The following is an 18,495-nucleotide window of genomic DNA, read 5'->3' as shown; positions in this document are numbered from 1 at the left end:
GTTCGGGTGAAGAGCCATTAGGTGATTACTGTGTGTAAGGTTGATTACATTCTGACCAGTACTGTGGAGCAGAAAATGTAAACGGATGGATGGATAAGCTCATCGGTCCAGCTGGATGAGATAAAACAATTTCATATTTGAAAATGTCCCCGAGAAGCAGAATTAATAAAGTAAAAAAACATGACTAAAAAGGTAAAAAAAAAATAAGACAACTGCTTACTTTACGGAACCAAAATCAATCAGCTTTAGGTCATGCTAAGTGCTAAAGAACATACTTGCATCTTTTTGTTCTTGGCTTTAGAAAGTAAGCTACGTGTGTTTCTGTAATAGTGCAGAATACTTTATTTATTTATATATTTATGTATCTCTTTTTCTTTTTAAAGAAAGCATAAGAAATGAAGAGGAGCTAGCTTGTTTTGGGACTACAAGCTTACTATAAAAGGGTAAAGTAGTCCATTTTCATTTGTGTGAGTGAACCTCCAGCCTAGCTTGGTTTTTAAAAAGCACATTTACAACTCCATCAGTGTGGATGTTATTGCTTTTTAACCAAGAGCGTGCCTTTTAACCCTCAGGTCATTAGCAAAGTAACATGGCTATTAAGAGCACACGAGACGCCTTTAACAGGCTTCTTGTTTCTCTTTTACAATCCTGAGAAAAAGAAAAATAACTTACTTGCTATGTGAGATAGAAATTGCCACATAAATCCACTTCACATTGCTGGTTACTGCTGTGCGACATACTGGCTGTTTGTGTACCTGCAGTTTACCAATCACAGTGTGCTGAGTGTGAAAGCAGACAAACTGTCTACCACCTGCTTCATGGATGGCTTCTTAGTCATACTATAACACATCTCATTCACCGTTATCTGCCTGTCTGCATGGATGCACCAGCAAGCATTTACTCGCCCAAGTTGTCATAAGTCACTCAGTGGCTAAATTAAGCTTGCAAACAGCTCCCTCAGATCTGTGAATAAAAATACGCACACACCAGTGTACCCCCAGTGGTTTGCAGCCACTTGGGGAATTTTGTGAAACTCTGCCCAAGTCTGCATGCTGAGCAGGGGATTACAATGCAGTTCCCCCCGCAGAGAGCCAAGAACCAGCCAAATCCTGCCTAGGATTACACCCTCCTCTCTACTTTCTTCTCCTCTTTTCACACACTTCATTTCTGGGTATGTCTTTCTCTCCGAATCCCTTGTTCTTGTAACCAACTACTTCTCTCTCTCTGTCCACCTTTTCCTTTTCTCCCTCCCTTATTTTATTGACACTACACCTCTGAGCTCTCTCTGCTTGTGTGAGTGCTCTGCTTCCTCTCCTGCTGCCTCAAGAGAGAAGCAGGAAAGTAAAGAAGAAGAAAAAATACAGGAAAAACTGTGAGAGAATGGCAGAACAGTGAAGGGGAGAAAAACAACTCAGGCTTACGAAGGACTGATTAGAAACCGTCGCTGGCAAAGATCAGTGGGTGGGTAAGTCAAGAGGATCACATCATTTATTTGTTAAATTATTACACTTATAAATCTATTTTTTTAATTTTAACATAGTGATGATGTATCAGTGTCTCAGTAGATTTTATGACAGTAACAATCCAGTGGCAGACTTACTGTGCTGGATTAATCTTTGTGTCACTTTGACCCATCAATTTTTCAACCGCATAATTTTAAGATGACAATGAATGAATTGTGGCTCTCCCTGTGATGACTTTCACAATAATCCCCGCCAAACACACACACACACACACACACACACACACACACACACACACACACACACACACACACACACACACACACACACACACACACACAGCCAAAATCCAATCAGAAATCGTATCTGCTGGAAAATATTCTAGTAGAAAACAGCAGAATTAACACGCTTGACCGATGTTTGTTTAAAAAAAAAATTTAAAGACAGGAAAAAAACCACCAGCTGCCAATTTTTTTATTTTTTTATTTTGTTAAACATAATAATTTGGTAGCCCCAGCTGCAACTAAACATCAAATCAGTGTTTGAATGAGTCCATCATTCTTTCTAACCTCAGCCTCAGGGTGCAAAGAGGAATAATGAAAGTTTTGAGTTCTCCAGTAAAGCTCTGCCGCTGTTTACTTGTACGTTTCTGCGGTGGGAATACGACGGCGGTGACAGAAACCGCCACACATATAAGCCCTTTTTACAGCTCACTGTAAATTCTTGATCAGTGTTTTTACAGAGGGCAGGTACTCCGCAGGGAAATAAAAACCTATGCCTGCCGAGGGAGTGTAATATGATACTCCTCATCATTTTCCTTCATAATAGAGAAAGACACCCCATAAAAACACATACTCTTAGCACAGAGGGGGGAAAAAAAAAACACAAGCACACACACAAAGAGGTGTGTATTGATTTTTTTGAGTGGAGTGTGTTTTGCCCGTGAGGGACAGTTTAATGAGTCTACAAGCAGAGTTCCAGAGGCGGAAACCATGAACCAGAGACAAAAGTTGTTTTCTCCCTCTCTTTTTTTTTTTGCAAATGTTTCAGGCCGCGGGTGACAGAGATGGACTTCTCCTCAGGTTGTGAGCTCAACGTTCTGCCACAATTGTTCCATCGGGGAGAGGCATTCAGAGTTTTGGGCCCTTCGTTAGATAGCAAAGATAGAGACAGCAAAGCACAGCTAGAGGAGAAGGATATGTAATGTAAAATGTAAAAAATGAATAAATAAATAAAACAGCAGAGATAGAGACGGGCTCGTTATTGGTAAGACTGTGTATTAGTATCATCATAATAGTTAAAAGAAAACAGGGCATTTGATCTCAGCGACACATAAGTTTTGAACTGGTTACACCATGAGGAATATTGGCTGACCCTTGATATCACTGGACACAAAAACCTAATAACCCCTACACACTACATTACAGGGTAACTGGTGATTTGTACATTTCCTTGTGCTAACAAATCCCATTAAAAGATGAGAACCGCAACTTGAATCGTACTGGCTGTGTCCAAAGCTGGATTTAGCTTATGCGCCTTGGGGCCAGAGCTCCAGAAGAAGACATGTCCCCCAGTGCAACATGTGACTCAATAATGAGTTCGTAAAAGTTTCTGGACAATAATGGGACACAAAGCTGTAAGACACACTAAACCAGGCTCTGGGTGTATGTTAAGTCAAATAAATTTGTAGCTAGTTTGCATCTCTTCAATAAGAAAAATATAGAAAATTACCATTGTTATAACGTAAGGACCCTCAGCTGCACATTAAGGAGCATTGCCATGTTTGAGCTGTGACGGGGTCGAGACTTCTGGCTCCCAAATAATTACACACGCAAATTCACACTTTGTATTGTTAGATGTGCTCCAACAGAAAACATATACCGGGCATCACTAATGACAGTATTGATCTAGGCATCACAGTCTAATGATTACTTGTGAGAATAACAGAGCAGTGGGAGATAAATACTATCATAAATACTACACAACAGGGAGACTGTTATTTGAAGGCTTGAGTGACTGGGTGGCAAGAGCTCTCTTTTCTCAATTGTTTTCCTCTGTGCTTTTTCATCAGTCTCCCTCTCACACAAAACGATCCCAGACAGCCACTTCCTCTCCTCGCCGCCAAAAAAAAAATATCTGGTAGCGGTGGACGATGAGGCTCACTCGAGCTAGAGATGTTTAACCTCAAGACTGAGGTCATCTCTAAGGCCCAGATGAGGGTAATTATTCATATGCACAACAACAGTGTGATCCAAATGCCTCTTTAACCTTGGTAATTAATTTCAGTGTGGGATAAGGAGGGCAGATGATGTGGAGGATTTCAGATTGATGGTCTCCCACTTTCAACATTCAGGCTATATGGCCTCTTTACGCTCACAGTTATCTTCCACTGAGGCTGTGGCTAGAGTGCCCTGACACAAGTCCAGGTGTGTGTTGGGATTTTGTATCATTTATGATTGTGAGTGCATGAAATATATTAATTTGCCTTTACTGAGTTAGTACACATCAAAGGTCAGGAGTAAAACATACAAAACCAGCTTTAAATAAAACAGGGAGGAGAAACTGCCGCAAAACTGACCTTGTGGCTTTAACTGGACCCAGACTTCAGCAGCCTTCAGCATGAGTATATCATTTGTTGGGAGGAGTCAAACAATGCTAACATGGTGCAAATTAAGCCAAACACATATTTGGAAACAATTTCAATTCACTTTCATAACACAGCAACAGTTGCCTCAAGGTAAAAACGCAGTCGAGAGAAAACCCCAACAATCAGATGACGCTTATTAGCAAGCACTTGGCGACAGTGGGAAGAAAAAACTCACATCTAACAGGAAATAAACAAATATCTCTTCTCCTGCTGTAAAAATAAAAACAAAACAACAACACACAGAACCTGAACCACAGCCAGCAACAACCCTTGCTTGCTTGTGTGAAAATAAAAGTACGTATACAAGCTATCAGCTCAGGAAGTTTACTGCATGCAGGCATCACGGTGAAAAGTTCATCTGTCAATATAATCTAATAAGTCACTGATATAATTCCAGGTGACATAAAGGTTATTTTCTGCAAATGTGAATGCATGTGTGCTTTAAAAATCAATCTCCTTTTTTAGCCTTGGGCACAAAAACAAACAAATAAATAAAACTGAGAAATACCGATTGTTGGATTTGTATTGTTGATTGTCATTTATGCTTAGAAATATCTACTCATATATGCTTAGAGTGTTATAATCAATGTCATGTTGGTAGAGGTTTGGTCCTTAATAGTCTGCAAAGACTTTGTGTGCATTCCAGGGTGTTCTGGCATTCACACACAACTTAAGGTCAGGAGAGAGGTTATATCTGCTCTTACTGATTTATGGTATAGGAGGACACCTACTCTGTATCTGGTTAAGTATAAGAGCCTTTTGTTTAGATGGACCGTTAGACTCCTGGCACCAGCTTTGGGGAGTCTTCACGGGCTCACACACACACACACACATGCTTACACAACGCACAGGCAAGGTACTCTTTGTGTGTATGTAGACGTCATATGTTAATGAACCTATGTATAGTCATGGAACCTCAATAAAACATCAGTGTTACGGGGAGCGGACGAGAGCGACTGGGTTTCGAGCGGAAGGAACGGCGCTCGTCACAGTTCTCTCCCTCGTATACGAGAATCATAAAGAGCTCTGCTTGGTGTTCAATGCTTTTGCTGTGTAGTTGAATTGTCTTGAACGTTCCAGCGAATAGGTTTATGCTATGAACCTAACACCGATCCACAACATGAAATCACAGCCTATAGGCTTTCTTACTATTCTGAAATTTCCAGTTTCTTTGGACACTTTACCAAATATCACATGGACTGGTGAAGTCATGGTGGACTGAATATCTGACCCAATTAAAAACTGCTGTTTTCCACCCCATCATCACAGTAGACGGCTCACACTTTTGGATAAATCCAGTTTAAAAATCAGTCAATTCTGAGAAAAGTTCACACCTGACTCATGAATCATGACTCATGGCTAAAAGATGAGGCTGGTGTCAAAATGTAGGTACAAAGGAGAGCTTTTATGAGATACAAGTTTGTTTAAGACAGGCCACGATCCCGCATAGGTATATAATCCAAAATATAATCCAAAATGCATTTTAACCTCGTAAGTCCGGCCGTGGTGGAGGTCTCGCGGTAATCTATCGCGAGACCTGGAAAGTCACGCCATTGTCTGTACCTGTCTACAGTTCCTTTGAATCCATTGTCTGTCAACTCTCAGGACCTGTTCCAACTGTCATAGCTGTTATTTACCGCCCCCCAAAGTCTAATTCTGTCTTCATAAGTGACTTTGTTGATCTCCTGACTCACATAACTACTGTTTCCCCTAATATAATACTCCTGGGAGACTTTAATATTCATATGGATAACAGTGATCATCCACTCACCAAAGACTTCTTATCCTACCTCGATAGTTTTGGCTTTAAACAACACATAAACTTTCCTACTCATACTAAGGGCCATACTTTGGACCTAGTTTGTTGCTCTGGACTTATTCCTTTTAACTGCAAAGCTGATGAACTGCTAATTTATGACCACTTGCTTCTTTCTTTCAATATCAAAATGACCTTTTCTATAACCAAGAACCTTCGTACCATTTCTTTTCAGAATATTAGGAAAATCAATCCTGATACTCTTTCTTTTGCTTTCTCTAGTCATTTGCATTTTCATAACCTGCTTACCCAAGAGGACTTAGTTTCCTATTATAACTCTAGTCTCAATAGTATTCTAAACTCTGTTGCCAAACCAAATCTGTATCATTGTCTCAGTCAGCACCCTGGTTTACAGCTGAACTCAGGCTTCTGAAAGCAAAAGGACGACGACTTGAACGCCTTTATAAGAAAACTGGTCTGAATATCCACAAGGAAATGTTTAATAATCCTATTATGTATTATAAGGAGTGTATTAATCAAACAAAATCTGCTTACTACTCCACCATTATCTGTTCAAAAGATGACTCAACCAAGATACTGTTTTCACTGTTCAACTCTTCTTTCAGGTCACCAGATTTTTTACCTGCTCATCTTTACTCGTCCTCCTTTTGTGATTCTTTAATGTTATTTTTCATTGAGAAAATTCACAAAATACACCAAGATCTGGTTTCCGAGGTTCCATTCAGCTCTTCCTGTGTAATTCCTCTCCCATCACACTGTTTTTCTGCTTTCCAGTTCCCCTCGGTTACTGATATTTCAGATTTCATCTGTGTTTCATCTGTCAAAACCTTCTACTTGTCAGCTAGACCCCATTCCTACAGTTTTGGTTAAGGCATGTCTGCCTTCTTTGCTTCCCCTCATATCTGCCATCATCTGCTCTTCACTTACCACTGGAACTGTTCCTGCTTTCCCTCAAAATTGCCACCATCACCCCTATATTGAAAAAAACTGGTCTAGATCCCAATAATTCTGAGAATTTTCGGCCTATTTCCAATCTACCATTCCTTTCAAAAATTCTTGAGAAAATAGTTGCCACACAACTCCACTCACATTTAACTAATAATAATCTGTATGAACAGTTCCAGTCTGGTTTTCACCCCTCCCATAGCACTGAAACAGCACTTATAAAAATAACCAATGATCTTCTTATGGCAGCTGACTCCGGTTTACTTTCCATTCTTATTCTCTTCGATCGACACTATTTCTCACTCTATTCTTCTCAGTAGGCTAGCCTCTATTGGTCTCTCCCATACTCCACTAGCCTGGTTTAAATCATACCTGTCTGATCGCACTCAGTTCATGCAACTCAAATCCTTTACTTCTCAGCCGAATATTACTCGGTCTGCATATTTTCAATTGCGCAACGTTAATCGTCTCCGTCCTTTTCTCACCCCACATGCCACGGCCATTCTTGTCCATAGCCTTGTTACTTCCCGGATTGATTATTGTAATTCACTTCTTTTTGGTCAAAAATCCATCCACAAGCTCCAACGAGTCCAGAACTCTGCTGCCCGTATCATCACCAGGACCCCTTCTGTCCACCACATCACTACTGTCCTGCAGCAGCTTCATTGGCTCCCGGTCAAATATCGCATCAATTTCAAAATACTCTTGTTCACATTTAAGGCTGTTCATCATCTCTCTCCTCCATATCTCTCTGACCTGGTTCAGATCATCGCCCCATCTCGGTGTCTCAGATCTTCTTCTTCCCTTTCTCTCTCCGTCCCTTCCCCCCATCTTGCCACCATGAGGAGCAGGGCTTTCAGCTGCTCTGCTCCTCGACTCTGGAATTCCCGACCTCCTGACTTAAGAAACATCTCTTCCTTCTCTCTCTTTAAGTCCAAACTCAAAACCCACTTGTACAAAATAGCTTATCCCACATAAACTCTCCACTCTCTTATTTTACCTGTTTATGTCTTATGCTTTTATGATTCTGTAAACTTCTTGGTTTTATGTTGCTTTTATTCTACTGTGTACAGTGACCTTGAGTGTTTTGAAAGGCGCTTTCAAATAAAATGTATTATTATTATTATTTTCTGAAGCTTTTCCCAGAAATGCATAAAATATCCAGGAAACCAATGCTTGTTGAAGAGCATCAAATAGGTGCAGTTTTGCTATGGAAACAGTGATTATCAAATGGAACTGATGCTAAAAGTGGGTGATCGCTTTAGATCATGAACTTTGGAGTGAGTAAAATAAATACAACTGATTTTGTTGCATTTTTCATCCCGGAAAATCATATGAGGTACTCGGAAATGCTAGAAAAACAAAGACAACTTAATATGTACCAAATTTAAGCCCATCCCCATGAACTTACACAGCCTCTAGTTCAGAAAATTCAAAACTGACATAGTGTGAGGACAAAACTTTACGTGGCTTCACCACATATGGTAATATTATTGCACAAAAACAGCTGATTCTGCAGGGTCAGATTTATTCCTTTTCTGTGGAATAAATCAAATTCATATCGTCATCTCATCTCACACCTGTTTCTTTCTTTCCACTGGGTACCACTCCAGTCAGATCCCAAGTGGACTAAAAAGGGAACTAAAAGATAACAAAGTGTATAAGAAAGAACAAGTGCAATTCCTTGGTGTTTGAAGCTTTTTGTATGCGCATTCAAAAGCAAGCACAATTACACCCTTCCTCCTAACAATGTTGGCAATTAAAGTCAAGCATTCCTGCTGAGGGGGAGCCTCAGGACAGAACTAGGACATGTCTAAGAAGTAGTGCTTTCCATCTGCCACTGAAACAACTGCAGAACCCTCAGAAGAAAAAGCCTTCAACTGCTAGGTGTTACAAGTTGGGATGTAACACCGTAACACTACAGAAAATGCAAGAATAATATTTAGTAATACTAATTATAATAACGTCACTATCAGCCAAGTTCTCCGAGCTGTTGGAGATAACTTGGCAAATATCATTTTAGTAAGTAATTTAATGGAAAGGTGTAATTTCACCTGTCATCTTTAAAAGGTATGATAATGATATATTTAAACTTTTTATTTATAGGAAGGGAAGGAACCACAATTAAATTGGGCGATCAATATGCCCCTAAGAAGAAGAGAAGACCAAATACAAGGTAAAATCAACAAGTGCACCTATATGTACTAAATTTAAGGTCATCTTCTCCTGTACCTTGAACCAATTTCAGTGGAACTTCTATTTTTAGACTGCGCTCTGAAAGTCCCGTCATGACCGCTTGCACTTGTGCCTCTGGAATCTGGCTGGCACATGCCACAGCTCAGGTCATTTCCATTGAACGTTCGCCTCAGGACGTTACAGCAGAACTTCGCTGACCCCAGGGTGCAAATTCATTGAGCACAGCCCCGTGACTGAAAATAAAAAATAGATAAATAAATGAAAGCATTCCTCCCCATTGCTAGCCTCCAATGTCACCGAAGGGGTTGGAAACTCTGGACTAAACAACTTGAAAATGCTGTTTGTTCTCTGGATTGTGCTTCCTCCTAATGCTCCTCGATACAAAAGTTGGATCAGTTTGTCACAGAAGTGGATATTTGCTCCCCGACCTCCTCTGAATAATTGCAAAGCACAGATGCATTTGGCCCGAAAGTGGGAAATGTGAAAATAGAAGCAGCTCTAGAATCGGTCCAAGTTTGGATAAGAGAGTGATCTTGAAGGGAGGACTGGACAGAAATGTGGTACTTTTAGGCATAATTTCACAATATCATGATCACACCCGACAAGTGTAAATTATGGAACTGAACCAAACAAGCACCTGAAGCACAAAATGTTAACTATCTCACAATATTAAAAATAACAAAACAAGCTCATCTCCATCTATGTTTTTGTATATTTCCTCCCTGTAGCATCACTTTTAACAACTTTAACCAATAAAAAAAGCTTTCAAGAGGCAGCAGAATGAAAAAGAGCAGATTTGGCTACACTTTGAGTGAAATTGTAGTAGCAACCATTGAAATCCATTAAATACAACAGCAGTGGTTTAGTGACACCTTCAGCTCGGAGTTCTGACAGCTCATTATTGCCTTTCATAGGCAGAATAGCATCTTTTAGCATTAACATAGCTGAAACTCAAACTTCATGCTGGGTTCATTGAAAAAACATTGCTCTTTGAAGTTTCGGCTCACGCTTTCTTCTTTGGGAAAGGCAAACACGTTTTCATACAAGTAAATATATAAATCGGCAACCTCTAAATCCTGCAAAGTGCTCTGCTTCTCTGCCTTTCAGTGTCAGGCAGAGCAGGTGTCTGCGCACCTGAAGTGACCATATTAAGGACAACTCCTCTCACTGACATCAACTAGCCAAAGAAGTAAAGGATACAGATGCGATCCAAGTACTTCAAATAGTCTGAAGCCTGAGCTTTTGGCTCACAGCAACTACTTGCATAGACTTTGACCTCATTATTTGAAACTTTGTCCATCTACCATTGCAACAGCACATATAAGACAGTAGGAAAAGTGTTATAGCTCCATTTTAAATAACTCAGCATGAGTGCACCAGCACCCATTCTTTATACCGCTGTTCATTTAACGTTGCCAGAGTGCAGGACTAATAGCTGTCTATGCTGTCTTATAATGTCACAGCGTTAAATAGGAGTACAACGGCGCCCTTTCACCTCATATTCCTGTTTAAAGCCGTAGCCCTCGGCGGTCTTCATCTGGTTAATGTGCTGGAGGAGGTCGGCCACTCTGACGGCAGGGTGGAGCTGTCCCGTGTGGTAGGGGGAACCTTTACGTCCACACTGGTGCCTCGGGGAGCCTCCCAGCAGGCTGCTGGCTTCGTTCACTGAACTTCGAGCATCACCTGAGCGACGCACACAGACACATTCACAGTTTGAGCGAGCTGAAGCGTTAATGACTCAGACACATCGCGGCTTGAAACATTTATCGTTTTTTCTAACACTTGCGCGTCACGTTTATACTGGTTTGAATGTGTTAGCAGCACAGAAATGCACTTTACAGGCCGATACATGACAAATACACGTCAGGCATGAAGTTTTGAATAGAGTTCGTCTCGATACAGATGTCTTCGTAATAGATCTTATGCTGATGCGTCGGCAACTCTTTCTCAGATAGTGTGAAGCAGACAAGAATCTCGAGCATCTTTAGGATAAACACATCCATCTTTCCTCCTCTGTGATGCTGACAACATTAGAAAGCAGAAAACTGACAAGAATCACAAATCATTTATTTTTTTTTATTTGCCATCTAGTGAGATTCTGTGTTTCTGTGTTGGCTTCAGGCGGTAGTCGCTGACAAGAAATCATACTGAAGGAGATTTTTCACATGTTGAAATTGATTGAAATATTTATGGAGCGATCGAGCAACGGCCAAAAAGATTACAAAGTGAGGGATGATGCGTGTCAGGTTCGGGGCTATGCAAAGCTTGCATGAGTGTCACAGCGGTGCACTTCTCTTACTTCGTGTGCCGCAAGTGTGTGAATCCATGAAGGAAAGAGCCATTCTTTCATCCTCCTGCAGGGTGCTCTGGTCTGTGAAACTGCGCTCCATAGAGCCCATATGGCTCTTCTCCTGGCGGTAGGTAATTGGCGTCTTATTCATGTTCCCTGGTTTCCTGTTAACGGATAGAGAAAACAATCAAGAGGCAATCAATATTAAGAAGAGATTGCCACAAGAGTCTCTGCAGTTATGTTTAGATAGGAAAAAAAAAACACAGAAAGAAGCTTGTGCACTTTTGATCTGCTGAGAGAAGAAAAAAAAGAGTGGTACACTCTTGTAACTCATGATTGACAGCCAGCAAGCGCACATGCACGTGTATGATGGATCACAAAACGATGGAAAAGCAAAGAGGTGGAGTCACTTACGGATAATAAGAGTAGTAGTCCCTTCTGGCAAGAGTGCAGGAGAAGAAGGGAAAAAAATAAAAATCAAGAGAAAGAAGAGATGTAAGATGAAAGCAATGTCAGCTAAGGGCAGAGTGCATTGATTACAGTGAAAATGAAAACCGTCCTCTCATGAGTTTAGCTGCGCAGGCGGCCATATGACACATGCGAGCGGATCAAGCAGGTGCTGACAGACTAAACCACAGCCGGGCAGAAAAATGTGTGTTTCTTTCAATCGAATACGTCTCAGTGTTACACTTCAAGGACTACACCACGCGGCTTCCTGTCACAGCAAATTTAATAATCAATTCCCTAAAAGTGAAATTCATGGTGGCTTAGGAGAGCAACGCGGGCTAATGTGCAGAGTAGAAGCGACTTCCACAATCAAGATTATTCACCATTACCCTGAACGCTGTGTCAGCAATTTAAACACCGATTGCTGGAGCCTCTGACTAACTCCTATTTTGGCTGGATCTTTAGAATTCAATTTATCTTAAACAGGCGAGGGCGTCGAAGCCCGATTTGAGAGTTTAGCTGCCGCTGAATAAATGCGGAGCCAGAGGTGTCGATGATTTACTGTAGACCTGCGGGATCATTGACTAATAATCTCTAAAAGCACACCTTTTCCCTCCCAATTACCATCTCATTTAAGGGTCAGGCGTCTGTTTGGTGTGTGTAATTAAGTAGCTAATTGAATTGCATCCGCCTTTAATTAAATACTTCACACTCAGGCTCTGCAGATGCGAGTTGTTTGGTCCCTCTGGTGCGATATAAGAAAAAGAAAAACAACGCCACGCCAGCTGTTCGCCCATCTTTTGGAAAGCGTGACCTTTGCAAAAGTCTAGCAAAGAGTAAAAGCCGATCACCGAGCTGCTGGAGAATAAAACGTAAAAGGTAAAACTATGCGGGGTGATTAAGCACAATGACGCATGTTTTGTTCACAACGTCTATGGAAAGTTGTTTACCCTTTCTTGATGATGATAATGACGGCGCCCAGCAGGAGGATGAGCACCACCAGGCCTCCGGCGCACACACCGAGGATCAGCCCCATCTCCTCGGAGTGCTGCGACACCTCCAAAGCCTTGCGATGATCTTTACAGGCCGCTACACGAGGGAAGACAGAAGAGCCGCATTAAAAAGGCAGAATGCAAACATAGAACTTAAAGGAATAAAGGGCAAAAAGGATTCAACAGAGGTAGGAAAGCTGAATTTTGTCATCCTGTCACACTACCTATCATAACCACTGCTAAGAGATCCGCTGATCTGATCTGAGGCATTTTCAAAAGAATAGACAGAAGTGAAAAACGTATGCAAATGAAGAGGCGACACTTTGAACAGTGATTGTCCACGCTGTCCAAACAGATGTCCAAGTGACATGTGCAAAATAAGCAGACTCGCTCCCACACGGAATGATTTTCTGTGATCATTTCAGACAGTTAAAGATATATGTCGCTACTATGTCTACAATGATCTTTTTAGGCAGGTTTGTATGAACTGGCAAATTTTACAAGGCTCCAAATTTGGGAGAGTGAGGCCGGTGAACTCACAGCAGCAAATCATTCTTGATTTAAAAGTTGTGCATTAAACATTATAATTATAACGCGACGTGTTTGGATTGCAATCCATGCTGTCGTACACTCACTGACCTCTGAAGTCAATTTTCAATCAATAATCAGTTTCCAGTCAGAAACCTCCACACTGCTTTACAGTACAGTCTCAAGGTGCCCCGCTGTCTGTGAGCTACTGGAAAGGTCGTTACCATAATAGCAGGTTATTCATTTCTCCTACATAAAGCTTCATACTTATGTAAATGGTGCTGAGCAGTGGGTCTTTCTTTGCCTTGTTCTAGGAGCCCACTGATCCAGTTTTTTTTCCCTGTGTGTCAGCCTGTCCTCCAGGCCTTGACAGCCTGGAAACCAGCCCTCCAGAGCTTACTGGAACAGTATATACTATCTGGAGAATGGGAGAAAGTCAGAGCAGGCCTGGGGATAGAGCTCTATCTTACAGCCTGCTGGGGAAAAAGAAAATCAGATCTGGGGCAGGGAAAATGAAAACAGAGCCGTGCTTTAGTCCAACTATTTGCAGCCATGGGCACTTGGGCCGCCTTAGAACCCTCTGTCCAAATAAAGATGAAAGTAGTGCAATATCATGGTAGGATTTGGCTGGATTTTTTTAATCAATCATGAATGTCTGACATATCAGAATAGGGGGAAATTAGTCACTGGCCTGATATTAGTCTAAGGCTGTTATTTCTGAAACTGCTTTGGACATCACTTTCGTGTCGCTGTCCTCCGATTACATATTAATCCGATAGCGTGACATCTCTGCATGTGCTGCTTTTAAACGTCGCGTCTGCCGCCGTGGTGAGAAAGGATTTAGCCAGTGAGTGATTCCTTTTGTGGTTTCTGTTCACACACAAGGACACACAAACATCCAAAATGCCTTTGTGTCTCTGAGCGACTGTAACCGACGAATAACAAAGACTCCAGCGCGTCTGAGACGGCGCTCCATTCAAAGCACCGTCTCAGCCACAAACTCAGATGCTCACTGTTTATTTTATGCCGCAACTTCATTTAAAATTAGGGGAAGGCTTCTTTATACGGGCTAAAAATGTAGCGGAGGAGGTGAAAAATCAATTTCAGTTTTCTGACATTTTGGACAGATAAGGCGGTTTTGCCTCTTTTACCCTCAAAATTTCTATTAAGCCAAACACGAGCATGAAATAGATTTCCACATGAATCCATGCACCTGCCAGCTGCCCGATGGTGGAAATTGGCACTTAGAGGAGAAATGGAAGTCTATTGTTGTGTTGAGCCTGCCAGAGGATCCTTAATTAAACTGTCACCTGGAAGTTGAAATGTAATCTCCAGCTTTGTTATCCAAGCCAGAATCATTTGCCTCCACTTCGCTTGTGATGGGCTGCTTGATAATAACGGCTTAGGACCCGATGATGCAGAGGCTCTGTTAATGGTAGAGGGATCATGGAGATCGCACGTAGCAACAAAAAAAAAAAAAAAACAACCCTGTGACCTGTTACACCTTGAAATTGGAAATACCCACATTTTTTCCTGTCATCAATGGGCATTTCAGGGGGTTTTCAGTTATATCACCATGCCTGTGGTGAAAATGTATTGCTGTCAGTTTTTTTAAATCATAACTTTCAATTGTGCATTTAACCTTTTATTCTTTTGTCTTATTTCCACTTCTCTTTCTCTACAGGTATTTTATTTTATTTCATTGCTAATTGTATTTTCTTTTTATCTTAGGAGCTCCATTGTTCATTTCTTTCATTCTGTCTCTGCCCAGTGTCAAATAAAAGTGGCAAATGCAGCATAAAGTCTGTTGCTGTGGGGACTTTTAATTAATCAGTGCCCAATTTGGCACTTGTGGGGAGCAAAAAATCGAGCTGAAAAGGCTGGCCTCTCCTTAGCCTCATCTTTTTCATTATTCTCTCACAAAAGAAGAGGCCTTAACCAAAAAAAAGAAAAAGACACCCCGCCAAGTCAATTTACTTGCAAGGCTCCGCTTACTGTTGCGGTGCTATGATAACTATAAATACATGACTTTTTATTTACCGTGATCTGACAGTGTACTATGGTGGAGGGGCTCTCCTGCCATAAGGACTTAGAGTCAATTTCTCTGCCCTTTTCATGTGCCTTTGAATCAAAAAAGCCGAGGTAAAGATAAGGAGGCAGGGAGGGCTTTCTCATACTGATAGGCCAAGGTAGCTCCATCCGGAAGTTTTGATCTGGAGAACCCTTCTGGACAGCGCAGAGGTCAGAGCCCTCAGATGTAGCTGTCTGGTGGGCTGCTGATGAGAACAAAGAGACTGCCTTTGATACGACGTGTCCCAGTGTCAGCCCCCAAACAAACAGGATGAAAGCCTGACCTCTAATCCTTCCCTGCTTGTTGCCCTTTTCTCTGAGGCCCAGTGCTAAACAACCGGGGCCGCCAGAGAAAATTTGTCCAGTTCTTCACCTTTTTACTTAAGAGAAGAGAGATAGGCGGGAACTACAGAGTACTAAGATGAAACCTTGCCTCTAACAACAGAGACTGTATGATGCTCAATGCAGTGCTAGATAACAAAGGGAGGAAAAATAGTTCTTAAAGTGTCTTTTTTTCAATTTTAATAATTTGCTGATCAGGTCACTAATTAGTTTGAACCGTCCGTCCCCTGTTAGTTTCCTCTTCACGGCAGGTTAACTATTTTTCGCTCTACCACGAGGTGTCACGAAGTAGCGACGCTGGGCAGTCAAACCGGCAGATCTGAAGTATTTGCACGTTTTAATGAACAAATAAATGGTGACAATGTATCGACAGCATATTAAAAACGAAAGCTACGCGAAGAATCACCTCATGAATATTTCATCCTACAACAGAGTAAACACACCATCACCGTCACATTCGTAATGTCCTGTCTTTCTACAAAAGTACACAATACTGCAAGTTATTTAGAAATGATGCAGGGAAATGGATTCAGGTCACAGTGTTTTTGGGAGGTGAGATATTTGTGTTGAATTACCTTTGCGAGCAATGCGGATGCAGTTTATTCTAGATTCCTGAAAGAGAAAGACAACACAGACGTCAGGGGGAAAGTGTCACTTTGCATTTTGCATGAAAGAGATGTGATAATAGAAGAGAGGATGTGAAATACTGAGCCGAGGCGCACGCATTTATTAAGTGGTGAAAAAATTATGATTACAACACATAAAAACACACAAATGCTTTCAAAATTATGATGTTTATTCCCAAGACAAGCAGTACGGACTTAATGTTAGAAGTGATGCTAGCCCGCATCTAGAAGGATGATGCCACCTTTCATTTCAATTGTTCATACCCTCTGATTAGAAATACAAATTACTCAACACGAGTGGGTGGCACTCACGTCTCCAAAGAAAGCATAAAATGACTGAGTGTAAAAGGACGAATTACCTCACAAGTTAAGATTCCTACTGACGACGGGAGAAAACAAAAAAATATCTAAAGCCTGAGATCTGTGGTGAAGTGTATGAGAAGGAGATTAGGGATTCTATCTGAAGGAGAAAAGCTGAAAGTTGAAACAAATTCAGCATAATTAAGAGGAGGGGTTTCAGACCAGTCCATCGCTATAAAAATCATTCATTTTATTCAAATTTCAGCTGATGGCATCTCTCTGTTACGAAAAGAACCTTTGTCAAACAGCACTAATGGGAACCAAGACTGTAATCCAATTCCATCCTGCCACCTCATGGAGGAGATGTATCATCAAATTAAGATTCAGAGATGCTAATTCGGGTATTATGGGACAATTATGCAAATTCTTCTATTCAGAAATGGGCAAAACGAGCTTTCCTCAAACTCCAGTTGCATTGCTTTTTTAAATTGAAAATACAATTTTAATCCGACACTTAAACAAGTCTTTAACTCCGTGGTTTAATCTGAAGATATAGAATCAAACTGTAAACAAACATGTCCGTCACACAGAGTGCCATTTCTCCAGCCCAACAGTGTGTAAAACCTCACCACTAGATATCAGTAGATTGCAGATTGGAGTCAACTGAATCCAGTTTTCTTGCCCCTACTAATTCAAAAGCTCTGTAAAAGGAGTCCAATCCGAGTCAGTGAAACTCACTTCTGACCGATACTGAGGTGCTGTTGAGGATATACTTTTCTGTTGGTAACTGCTGCTATTTTGGCTGTTCCAAAGGTTGATTCTGCAGGTTTCCCCAACCTTATAAACAGTACATTTGCACAATAACTGAAACCAGCCCACTGAATGAACAATGGACTGTGAGGTCAGTTCCTTGATCATTAATATTAATTATTATTAATATAAATTATTAGCTGAATCAGTTATTGTTGTAATGTAAAATAAAAAGCATACTTTGCTGGTAAAAACGTACAATTATCCTGATAGAGAACTCAACAAAAGGCAGCCCAATATCCAAAGCAAAAGACCTGAATGTCCTTCAAGGAGCCTGGAGAACTATTCTTGGAGATACTTTAAAGGAATTAAGAGAAACTTGCCTAAGAGAGTTCAGGCTGTGTTGAAGAATAAAGGTGCCCAAACCAAATATTGACTTTCATGCACCCTGAAAGTGAATTGAATGAACTCTGTGTTTGTCTCCATACTAGGGCTGGGCGATATGGCCTAAAATTCATATTGCGATATAATTTGAAGCATGTGCGGTAACGATATATATCGCGATATATTATTTTCTTCTGTATAACGTATTTTCCACACTATAAGGCACACTTAAAATCCTTTAATTTTCTCAAAAATCGACAGTGTGCCTTATGTATGAATTCTGGTTGTGCTTACTGACCTCGAACCGATTTGGGCGTGCAGAAATCTGTTAAAAAATGTTTTAGTACAACTTTGGTAAGCCGCACTGCTTGATGGATTGTCAGAACATTACGGCTGCCGTAGTGAGGAGCTTCGCAGAGTAATCTTGGTCCAAAACTCCGTCTACTTCAGGTCCCAAAGTCAAACGAACACTGAGAGTTAAAAACGGTCTAAATTCTTTAATCATCAGTGTTGCTGCTTTACCAGGTGTAACAATTAAGTTTAACATCCAGGCATCCATCCAAAACAGAAGTTATTAAATTTAGTTAGAAGTTAACAGGAAGTTAGCTCGCTAGTTTCCACCTAAACATGACATACCATGTTCTGACTGAGAGATTTTTTAAACTAATTAAAACGTACAGCTCTGCTACCACTTTCGACATAAATGAAGACAGAAAACTAAACAGCAGTGGCATTTGC

At 41.0% G+C, this 18,495-nt stretch overlaps 1 protein-coding gene and 1 long non-coding RNA gene across 5 annotated transcripts in view; one reads left to right on the top strand and one right to left on the bottom strand.

Annotated features, from left to right (window-relative positions):
- Positions 1–18,495, bottom strand: part of ptprub (protein tyrosine phosphatase receptor type Ub) — a 200,747-nt gene that overhangs the window by 38,391 nt on the left and 143,861 nt on the right. For 2 of the 4 annotated variants that reach the window (XM_085178198.1, XM_085178199.1), the window contains exons 13-17: positions 16,273–16,309; positions 12,716–12,854; positions 11,733–11,756; positions 11,328–11,482; positions 10,524–10,711 (exon numbers count right to left, since the gene is read on the bottom strand). In XM_085178198.1, the coding sequence (XP_085034324.1) occupies positions 10,524–10,711; positions 11,328–11,482; positions 11,733–11,756; positions 12,716–12,854; positions 16,273–16,309 (543 nt within the window). The remainder of the gene's footprint in view (positions 1–10,523; positions 10,712–11,327; positions 11,483–11,732; positions 11,757–12,715; positions 12,855–16,272; positions 16,310–18,495) is intronic. The other 2 variants (XM_085178200.1, XM_085178201.1) reach the window with 1 other exon arrangement.
- On the top strand, positions 399–5,464 carry LOC146507735 (uncharacterized). Its single transcript, XR_014876955.1, has 2 exons — positions 399–1,465; positions 2,514–5,464. It is a non-coding gene; the product is annotated as an uncharacterized LOC146507735 (long non-coding RNA).

The sequence above is a fragment of the Neolamprologus multifasciatus genome, chromosome 11, assembly GCF_963576455.1.
Source record: "Neolamprologus multifasciatus chromosome 11, fNeoMul1.2, whole genome shotgun sequence".
In the NCBI taxonomy this organism is placed as follows: Eukaryota; Metazoa; Chordata; class Actinopteri; order Cichliformes; family Cichlidae; genus Neolamprologus; species Neolamprologus multifasciatus.
Note: the sequence above shows the minus strand (reverse complement) of the source record. Positions and strands in the feature narration are given on the sequence as shown.